The following is a 10,508-nucleotide window of genomic DNA, read 5'->3' as shown; positions in this document are numbered from 1 at the left end:
TGTGACTGGCGTTAACTGGCATGAAGCCAAGTCTGTCTGTATTTCTGCCTCCCCCTCTGTGGAGACCCTCTGCCTCAACAAGGCCTCAGGGCCTTTTATGGGAGGGTTGATGGCTCTGCTGCAAGCAAGCTGAATAAAGCGACTTGAACCAGGGAGTGGGTGCGACTACAAAACTTTAGCCAAAAATGCTTTTTAATTCGTCGTCCTATTGGGCTGCTGCGGAGGGGTCATTTGCAGGAATGGAGGTGCGGTAGCCTCTTCTTCCTTCTCGGCTTCACACCGGCTGTGGCCAGGAGACACACTGCTGTGCCCGTGCTCCGAGCCAAGCTGCTGCCGCTCCTGCCCATGTCTCTGGCCCAACTGCCCCTTCTCTTGGCTGACCCTCCTGTGCCCCTGGCCAGACAGCCCATGTCCGTGGCCTGGGTGCTCGTGCTCTAGTCTTTGGCTCGAGGCCTTGTTGATGGCTACTGCAGCGCGCAGTGCCGACTTCACAGCCGTCTCCACCCAGCCATGCGGGTAGGCCGTGTGCTCACCGGCGAAGTAGATACGGCCGTAGGGGACTGTCCAGTTGAACTCGGGCCCACTGTCCTGGCCGCTCTGCCAGAGGTTGGGAGGCTGCAGAACGAAGGCGCCCTGGCTGTGCGGGTCCTCCGCCCAGCGCTTGACCACACCGCTGCCGTCCCAGAGGTGGTACACCGAGGGCCCGTGCAGTGCCGCCACGTCATCCAGCGCCAGGCGCAGCGCCTCCTGCACGCTCAGGCCAGCGAACGGGGCCACCGAGTCCGACCACGTGTACGAGGCTAGCAGCAGCGAGCCCTCACCTGGCGGCGGGTAGAAGATCATGCGCGAAGGTCGGTTGGTGTTGGAGTGGCCGCCCTCGATGTGTTCGTCATTCCAGAAAGGCCGGCGGAAGCCCAGGTACACCTTGGTGGCCGCCACGTAGTGCAGCTCGTGCAGCGCCGCCTGCCGCCTACGGGACAGCGGCGGCGAGAAGTTGATGCGCTGCAGCGCCGGCCCGCTGACTGTCAGCAGCACCACGTCTGCGGTCAAGGCCTTCTTCACGTTCCGAGCCCCGCGCGGAGTCGACACGTGCACGCGCACTTCGTGCTGGCTCTGCGAGATGCCCACGACGGGTGTGTGCAGCATCACCGCGCCGGACAGCGAGCTCAGCAGCGCGCGAGGCAGCAGGTCCCAGCCGCCCACAATGCGGCTGTACCTGCAGACGGGGCGGGACTGTCAGCCAGACAGACGGGGGCCAGTCCGCCACTGCCTCCGAATGCCTCCGGGTCTCGGCCTACCACTGGCCCGGCTGGGGCCGCACAAGCCCCGCTGGCGCCGCCCCCCCCCCCGTGACCCCGCCCTCCAGCCTACCACCGGCTCTGATTGGTCCCACCGGCCTGGCCCGGCCCTCACCGGAGGCGGTCGCTGATGCAGCTGTGGGTCCGCAGGGCCTCCGCAAAGCTCAGATAGAAGAAGCCGTCCTCAGACATGACGTCCCCCAGGAGCCGCACAGCGGGCTGGCTCATGTTCCCCACCCTGAGGAGGTAGTCCTGCGGGGCCAGTTTAGGGCTCCGTCTGCGGCTGAGCTCAGCCCAGTTCCCTGCTCTGACCCTTGAGGGTGCGGGGTCAGCAGGTCTTTGTCTCTAGTCCCCTTACTCCCACTTGCGGGCCAAATGCCCCACGGGCACCCTCCTCGTCCTCTCGGGTCTCGGATGGCAATCCCCAGACCCCCACTCACCAGGAGAGTGTAACTGTCAAACTTCCTCATTGCCTTTTTGCAGCCCAGTGTCTTGATATCTTTGAGGGCCTAAGGGTGGGACAAGGAGACAGCACTGAGCTGCTGCCTCAGAGGAAGCCGCCCTGGAGTCCACACTGGGTTCTCCCGCCCCGCCCTCAGTCGCCCTTTCACCACTTTGCCTCTGCTGTCACTCTGAGCACATCGCCTCCTCCTGCCTTGGGCGGGGGTCTGTCTCAGTGCCCTGGCTTTCTGGGCTCTCATTTGTATCCTGGGTCACTGGACACAGAAGTAGGGCCCCTCTGTTCTCTGCCAGGACTGACAGGGTGTGAGTGTCTAGGGTACTGTTCACCAGCCCCTCTCCTGCCAGTTCTCTCCTTTCCCTGGCCTTTTAGCTCCTCCACTGACCACTATCTTCTCTGCCAGCTTGTTTTGAGCACATTATGTGCCCAGAGGACATCCAGACACCCCCTCCACACTTCCTGGCCACAGTCTCATCTTCGCCTGGCATGTGCAGACATGCTTCTAGACCACTGCTTAAGTCTCATCCCTTCCCGGAATCCTCACTTTCCTGTCCTCTTCTTTGCCACCTCCCCAAACTGGGCAGTGCCAGATGAGGTTAGGGGGTGCGAGAGACCACAGGGCTCAGGGCTGGAGGCTAAGGCCCCCCGGGAGTGATGGGGAGCTCGGAGCAGGAAAGGGGCCGGCAAGGACTGTGCTGGCCTATGGCACCAGGCAGACCTCGCCTACCTTGCTGAGAGCCATCTGGAAGATTTCCTCAGGCGAGTGGCCCTTCTCCGTGGGGCTCAGGTTGTAGCCCAGTTTCTCGGGCATCTTCTCCACCACATAGTTGCGCAACTTCACCTCGTTCACCTGCGTCCATGTGTTCTCATCGTACTGGGTGAATTTGGTCAGGTTGAGGCCTAGGCTCTTGCAGAGCTCATGGAGGATCCTATGGTGGGGAGGAAGCAGGGATGCAGGCGCAAGGAGTGAGGGTCTGGGCTGGTGGGGTGGGCCTGAGGCTGGGGCCAGGCTCAGTTTGGGGGGCGGGGGATGAGTCCTCGAAGAATGAAAGGAGGTTCAAAGGATGCTGAGGGCCCTGCGCTCTATGATGGATAGAAATGCCACTTAGGAGGTGGGTGTGATGTGCTATTTTGAGAAGTGAAGCTGTATTCCTATGACAGTTAAGTCTGTAAAACATTTCCTCAGCTCGGGTGAACTCAGAAGGGGAACTTTCACGGTGGCTAGAGTGAAGATGGGGGCAGTCTGGGCTGAGTAGGGGCTTGGGATGGGAAAGGAACTAGAGCTGAGAAAGGTAGACTTTAGGGGCACAGGGCCTGTAGTGGGGAGCAGGGGTCCCACTGCCCGAGCCACAGTGGCTTGAGGCCCACCCAGCTGTGGGGGAGACTTGGAGGCCAGAACGAGGAGTGGGATGGTTCTGGAGGGGCACTGGGGCTAGGTCTGGGGTCAGAGTGGAAGCTGGGGCTTGCACAGCAGCAGGGATGGAGCTGAGGTTCTGGCTGGCCTGGGCACAGAGGTGGGGCCGGGGTGGCCCTGGGTCTGACCTCACCTGTGTGAGCGGGGCATGCGCATGGCTCCCAGCTCCCCGATCCAGCCCCTCTTGGTATCCCGATAGGTCAGGACGCGGCCTCCAATCCTGCTGTCTGCCTCCAGGATGGTGACCTGAGGGGTCATGAACAGGGTCCCTCACTCTGACATATGTAACGCCAATCATCAGTCTCTAGACCTCACCCTCAGGCTTGTTTGCCTCGAGCTCTAGCCTCTGTGACCTTCCTGGGCTGGGAAGGGCCCCTTCTTTGAGGGCCACAGGAAAAGGTGCGGGGAGAGGATCAGGTCAGGTAGCAGTGGGCCTGGCACAGCGTGACAGATGCCCGGCAGCAGAGGGAAGGTCTACTCTCAGTGTTTTTTCCCTGAGGCACAAAATCTCCAGAATGTTGTCATTCTGGGATTTTAGCAAGTGGGTCAGTGGTTAGACTTTAGGGGGCACTTCCCTTGGGTGGGGTTTCCATCTCTACCAAGGAAAATCTCCCCATGTCCCCAGGATGGAGGAAGTCCCCTGGATGAGAGGGCCTGAACCAGGAAAAGCCACACTTCTTCTCTGGGTTGTGGCCTCGATCCCTTGTCCTGGGGTGAAAGGGGAGCCACCATCTCTCAAGGCCACAGGGATGGGGCAGGCCCCTTCTCCGAGAGTCCCCACCTGTAACAGGAAAGACTAGAGAAAGAAGAGGGAGAGGGAGTCACTCCTCACCTTGTGTCCAGCTTCACCAAGCACCTTGGCAGCCACCAGCCCGGCCACGCCGGCCCCGACCACCACCACTCTCTGCGGCTTCTGGGTCCGATTGAGGCCCAATGTCACAACCTTGAGTAGCTGCTGGTAGTCAGGTTCCTGCATGCATTTCTCAAAAAGGCTGTGATTCTCCTTCCAGTTCAGAGAGGACACCAGGCTGAGGAGGACTGGGACCAGAGCAAGGAGGTGCCAGGCTGGGGAGGTGGAGGTCAGTGGGCAGAGAGGCTGGTGAGGACCATGAGGACAAAGGCCAGTTATGGTCCCTGTCCCAGGGGTGCTCCCTCCTCTGCTGACTTACCCGGCTGTGCCATGGCTCTCCTGGGAGATGGTGTCTGCGTTTTTGTTTTAAACGGCAGGAGCAAGAGCCACCGTGATGGGGGTCAGAGTCCCACCCTAGCAGGCTTCCTGCTGTAGCCTGTCCCCTAGGTAAGTCGAGCTGCCTCCTGTCCTGTGCTGCCTACTTTTCTCTGCCCGCTGCCCTGTCCCCAGCCCTGCCTCTCCTTTATTCAGCTCTCTCTGCTTGCCATTGTCCCTTCCTTCTTCTCACTGCTTCCCTCCCTCCCAACCTCCCCTCTGTCTCTGGGGCTCAGTCTCTCCCAGACTCCTAGATCTCTGAGGGCACACTCTACCCTCCTCCCTCTTTAAAACTAGCCAGCTCCTCCCTCCCCTCCCTCTTTGGGACATTCAATGAGTGTGGAGAGAGGAAATGAAACTGCTTTCCTTTGAAAAGGGTGATGGGGTCAGGTGCTCAGTTCATCTTAATTGGGAAGGGGTGTGGCCTGACCAGCCCATGGGGTGGGGGGTGAGGAGGAAGCAAGTGGGTCTATTTTTTTCCTCTTGCCCCAAATAGTTCTGGGGTTCTTGGGGACCAGAAATGTATGCCAAGTGTGGGGGTGGCCGCCTGCCCATAGCTGGGGGTTCCATGTCTGTCTGTCCTGTCTCCTTAATTCCTGGGGCTGGGAAGGTCCAGAAGGAGCTCCAGTGAGAACAAGGTGACCCACTCTAGGGGGGGCCTCACACTGAGCTGCAGAAGGATGTCTCATGGCTCAGGGTGGGTAGCCAGGGAGACCCATTGTGGGGGATGTCCCCAGATGGGGGTGGGGTAGAGACACAGTTCTGAGGGATTTTTCTTGAGGGCCCCAGGTGGTTAAATGAAGAGTGAGCTGGGAAAATCCCAGAGTGAATGGGAGGGGGATGTGGTTTCAGAGGGCAGGTAGGGCTAGGGTGGTGCCTGTCTGGACAAGTGTGATGGGGGTGGGGCAGTGACCAAGAAGGGAACTGAGGTGGGCTGGACAGGGCCCTGAGGAGTTAGCCTCAAGGGAGCAGAGTGAGTCTATACACACGTGGAGTGTGAGTGCACTCACAGGGGTTGCACTCCTATGGCCCTCACCTGGTCCACATCTGGATAAGCGGAAACTGAGGCTGGGGGGTGGGGTGAGGGGGGGTGGCAAGTGGGTATGTGGGCACCCAGGAAAGATGTGCCTATGGTCTCTGAGCTGGAAGGTCTTCCCTTGGCAGCATGCAGGTTGTTGCTGTCACAGCATGTAAGGACGTGGGTGCTACAGGTCAGGACTCTGCTGGGATGACCAGCAGAGGGACCAGTAAGGGGTAGGGGTGTCACAGAACATGGAGTGAGCTGGGCTGAGATGGCAGGAGGCAGGTGTGGTGACTGCTTCTCCTCTCTGGGCATTTTCGTGTCTTTATCTCAGGCGGCCTACCTTCAGCATCCACTACTTTATTAGAGGAAGAGAAAAGAAATTCCCCATCCATGTTAGCTTGAAACCATGTACTGGAGTCGGGTGTTCGAACTCTGAAGAGAGAACTCACACCAGGCAGACTGATGCTAAGTTCCACTGTGAGGACAGAGTGGTCCTTCCAGACCCACTCCTCTTAGGCAGGGTTAGGGGATGGAGAACTGGGCATGGATCAGGTGGAACATGTTCAGGAAAGAGAGGGGTTTAGATGAGGTGAGGCTGCCTCAGCTGATGAGTGGGTCAGAGATGATACAGGGCCTGTGAGGATGGGGCTGGGTTGGGTCAGCTGGGAGCTTCCCACCAGTCAGTCTCAGGAGGGTCTAGCTTTCTGAGGAGTTACTTAAAAAAAAAGAAAAGAAAAACAAACAATAAAAACCAGGGTCAGGTGGTGGTGCACCTATGTTACAATGCACAAGAACCCGAGTTCAGTTCCCGGTCCACCTGCAAGGTGGAAAGCTTCGTGAGTGGTGAAGCAGTGCTGTAGATATATGTCTTCTTCTCTAGCTCCCTTTACCCTCTCAGTTTCTGACTTTATCTAATAAATAAAGGGGGAAAAAAAAGCCTCTCTATACCCAGCTTGGTTTGCTTTGACAACCACCATGAAGATTTTAATAGGGTTTAGGTCACCCATCCAGGGCCCCCAACTTCCCATGGGGGCAGGAGGCAGCCATGGTGGTCACCCAGGTAGATGTGCAGGGGGCAGGGCTAGTAACTGACATCAATTAGTGTCTGAGTCTCAGAGGAGGGCAGGGCATGCTCGGGGGACACCCAGAACCACAGGTATAAAGCAGAGGTTCCAGACCCAGATGCAGGTCTGAGCCCTGGATTTCTTGCCTTTCCTTTTCCCAGATTCCAGAACACCCTAGGCCCTCATGGGGAGTGAGGGTGGGTGGGGTCACTCACTGCACAGCTGGCTCTGGGGGGCTCTGCCAACGCCCATGGCCTTTCAGGTTAGCCTGGGACAGAAGACATCATCGGGCACACACAGAGCTGGTGTGAGTGGTGGTGGCTTTGTCCTGTTTCCCTTGTCGGGCCAGAGGTGCCAGGCTCCTGGAGTGAGGTCAGAGTGGCGGGGAGGCTGCGGAGGGCAGCGCTCCCTTTTAAAAAGCATTTTATTTTGGAAAATTCAAGGACAGAAAAGAGAGAGAGAGAGACTAGGATGAATAACCCAAGTGCTTTCATACCTCAACCACCCGTCATAGTCCATTTACATTGTTCCCTTCCCAACTAAGCAATTTTAAATCTCAGACATGGTGTGTAGGTTAAGTAGAATAGTTCTCTCCAAATGGGGTTGCCCAGCCTTTTCTTGGGGGTGGGGGTGTGTGTGATCTCTGGGTGGCCTGCATTGGAGGGGACTGAGTGGTGTCCAGGAGCAGAACCTGATTTAAGCCCTGTTAACTTTATTAACGAGAATAGATCCCAGTCCCCACCTGCAGAGGGAAAGCTTTCCAAGTGATGAAACAAGACTGCAGGTGTCTCTGTCTCTATCTCCCCCTTCCTTCTTGATTTCTGGCTGTCTCTATCTAATAAAGATTAAAAAAAAAAAAAAAGAATCAGATCATCACTCTCGCTCATACTATGCAGGTGATTGTGCTCAAGTTCATCATCCCACCCACCTCCCAGGCTGCACTTTTTAAGGGACTGCCTTAAAAAGTTCTGGGGAGGGGTGAAGGGGACAGGCTGTGGTGCACCTGGGTAAGGGCATGTTACCATGTGCAGTGACCCAGGTCCAAGTCCCCAGTCCCCACCTGCAAGGAGAAAGCTTCATGCGTGGCAGAGTACTGCTACAAGTGTCTGTCTCTCCTCTATCCCCTTTCCTTCTAAATTTCTCTGTTCTATCAAATTATATATATATATATATTTAAGGTTCTATGGGAAGCCATGCCTCAGAGTGAGTTTAAGGACAGACTTGTAAAGCATCCAAACTTTGAGGGACTGAAAACTTAGGAGAGGGGTGTGCTAGGGCAATTCATGAGAGTTTTCAGGACCTCTATTTGACATAACTAGATGGAGACCGGGGAGGTGGCACAGAGGATAAAGCACTGGGCTTGAAAGCACAAGTTCTTTTTTTTTTTTTTTACATCTTTTTAAAATTCCTTTTTGTTGCCCTTGTTTTTGTATTGTTGTAGTTATTATTAATGTCGTTGTTATTGGATAGGACAGAGAGAAATGGAGAGAGGAAGGGAAGACAGAGAGGGGGAGAGACAGACACCTGCATACTTGCCTGTGAAGCAACTCCCCTGCAGGTGGGGAGCCGGGATCCTTATGCCGGTCCTTGTGCTTTGCGCCAGCTGCACTTAACCTGCTGCGCTACTGTCCGACTCCCCCTTTTTAATATTTATTTATTCCTTTTTGTTGCACTTGTTTTATTGTTGTAGTTATTGTTACTGATGTTGTTGTTGGATAGGACAAAGAAATGGAGAGAGGAAGACAGAGAGGGGGAGAGAAAGACAAGACACCTGCAGCCTTGCTTCACTGATTGTGAAGCGACTCCCCTGAAGGTGAGGTGCCGAGGGCTTGAACCGGTCCTTGTGCTTTGTGCCACATGCGCCTAACCTGCTGTGCCACCGCCCGACTCCCTTTGAAAGCACAAGTTCTTGAGTGTGATCTGACATCTCATGTACCGGTGTGACCTCTGGCTCTTTAATTTTTATATTCTTATCTATGTATTATTGGATAGAGAAATTGAGAGTGGAGGGGGTGATAGAGAGGGAGACATCTGCAGCACCACTCATGAAGCTTCCCCCTGCAGGTGAGGACCAGGGGCTTGAACTTGGGTCATTGTGCACTTTAATGTGAACGCTTAATCAGGTGTGCCACCACCTGGCCCCTCTTTAATTTGATTGATTTGCTAGGACAGAGAGATCGAGAGGGGAGGGGAATAGGAATGGGGAAGACAGAGACAGATACCTCAGCTGTGCTCATGAAGCCTTTCCCTTGCAGGTGAGGACCAGGGGCTTGAACATGAGCACTTGCACACTGTAATGTGCACTTAACCAGGTGTACCACTTGGCCTTTCCTGGTTCTTTCTTGTGGTAATAAAAAAGCTGGTGCCCAGTGGGCGGATTACTTGAATTGTAAGCATAAGGTTCAATCCCCAGCATCACATACATGTATCAGAATGATGTGCTGATCTCTTTACCTCTCTCATGTACGTGCCAGAGTGATACTATCTCTCTCTCTTTCTCTCTCATAAAACAAACCCCTCAAAGCTATCACTAAAAACTGCTTCAGGAGCTATTTGGGAGCCATCTATCTCAGTGTCCTGCAAGACAGCGAGGTGACTCTTCCACTCCAGACATTTTATTTCAAACACCCGAGCCTCGAGGAGTATGGGGTATCTTCCTGGGGGTGGGGCTGGGGCTGGGCCACAAGGGATGCAGTCCTGAGGGTCTGAGATGAAAAGAGAGCTGTGGCCAGGGGCCAGGTGGCACACCCGGTTAAGCACACAGTATTAAGCATAAAGCCCAGTGCAAGGAACCAGGTTCAAGCCTCTGGCTCCTTACCTGCAGGGGGGATGCCTTCCCAGCAGCGAAGCACGTCTGCAGGTGTCTATCTTTCTCCCACTCCCATTTCTCTCTATCCTGTCCAATAAGATAGAAAAAAATGCCAGGAGCAGTGGATTTGTAGTGCCTGCAGTGAGCCTCAGCAGTAACCCTGGAGGCAAAGGAAAAAAAACAAAAACAAAAACAAAAAACCCACAACCATGGCCACACATCCAGCCACCATTCTCACCCCGCAGCCAGGACAGGAAATCACTAACAGGTTACAGGAGACAGTCACCTTCAGGAGGCTCTGATTCCAAATCTAGTCACAACTGTCTTCAAATCAATGAAGAGGAACTTAAGTAGAGATATTTGCCTGAACTGGCAAGACAATGCATGTTTTCTTTTCTTCCTGGAATGGGGGAAAACTGTAATTACAATGAAGTCATCACTCTGACTTCCCCCCAGGCTTGTGGGGATTATTTCCTTCATGTAATGCAAGAGCACCACAGCGCCCTATCCCTCATGGTCACCATCCTTATTTCTTAGAATTGCTTATGATGTTCAGAGTGGGGAGACCCAGTATCTCATATTTCTTGCGTTGTGGCAAGAAAAACTTGGACCAAAAAATTAATAATAATAAAAAAAAAAGGCCAAGAATAGTGGTGTCATCGTCATTCAGGCTCTAAGCCCCAGCCATAACACGAGTGACAAAAACATGCAAGAAGCTTCACAAGCGGTGAAGCAGGTTTACAGGTGCCCCTCTTCTCAATTTCTCTCTGTTCTGTCAAAGAAAAATGTTTTTGAATGTGTGGTTTCTTTTTTTCCCCAAGTATTTATTTATTCCCTTTTGTTGCCCTTGTTTTATTGTTATTGATGTCACTGTTGTTGGACAGGACAGAGAGAAATGGAGAGAGGAGGGGAAGACATATGGGGAGAGAAAGACACCTGCAGACCTGCTTCACAGCCTGTGAAGTGACTCCCCTGCAGGTGGGGAGCCGGGGGCTCAAACTGGGATCTTCCATCGGTCCTTGCGCTTTGTGCCACTTGCACCTAAGCGCTTAACCCGCTGCGATACCGCCCGACTCCCAATTGTGTGGTTTCTTTAACAACCTCCTGCTAGGCAGAAACATAGTCCCCCTTAGTTCCTAATTTTACTCCCAGACCCAGTGCTCCAGAAGTGAATGGTGAATGCAGCAGAAATTACAAGTGGCCTTTTTTCTAGG

At 54.6% G+C, this 10,508-nt stretch overlaps 1 protein-coding gene across 14 annotated transcripts in view; it reads right to left on the bottom strand.

The window, feature by feature from the left end:
- Window positions 1-156: 156 nt before the first annotated feature.
- IL4I1 (interleukin 4 induced 1) overlaps window positions 157-10,508 on the bottom strand; it is a 30,387-nt gene continuing 20,035 nt past the window's right edge. The window contains exons 2-12 of one of the 14 annotated variants that reach the window (XM_060173332.1): window positions 9,581-9,694; window positions 7,508-7,545; window positions 7,228-7,320; window positions 6,701-6,847; window positions 5,762-5,958; window positions 4,005-4,237; window positions 3,306-3,418; window positions 2,486-2,687; window positions 1,739-1,807; window positions 1,414-1,550; window positions 157-1,216 (exon numbers count right to left, since the gene is read on the bottom strand). In XM_060173332.1, coding sequence (XP_060029315.1) covers window positions 193-1,216; window positions 1,414-1,550; window positions 1,739-1,807; window positions 2,486-2,687; window positions 3,306-3,418; window positions 4,005-4,237; window positions 5,762-5,813 — 1,830 coding nt within the window. In that variant the 5' untranslated portion in view covers window positions 5,814-5,958; window positions 6,701-6,847; window positions 7,228-7,320; window positions 7,508-7,545; window positions 9,581-9,694 and the 3' untranslated portion in view covers window positions 157-192. Of the gene's footprint in view, window positions 1,217-1,413; window positions 1,551-1,738; window positions 1,808-2,485; window positions 2,688-3,305; window positions 3,419-4,004; window positions 4,269-4,341; window positions 5,714-5,761; window positions 5,959-6,700; window positions 6,895-7,227; window positions 7,321-7,507; window positions 7,546-9,532; window positions 9,695-10,508 lie in introns of those variants that run through there. The other 13 variants (XM_060173308.1, XM_060173326.1, XM_060173342.1 and 10 more) reach the window with 13 other exon arrangements.

Source organism: Erinaceus europaeus, chromosome 2 (assembly GCF_950295315.1).
Source record: "Erinaceus europaeus chromosome 2, mEriEur2.1, whole genome shotgun sequence".
NCBI classification, from domain to species: domain Eukaryota; kingdom Metazoa; phylum Chordata; class Mammalia; order Eulipotyphla; family Erinaceidae; genus Erinaceus; species Erinaceus europaeus.
Note: the sequence above shows the minus strand (reverse complement) of the source record. Positions and strands in the feature narration are given on the sequence as shown.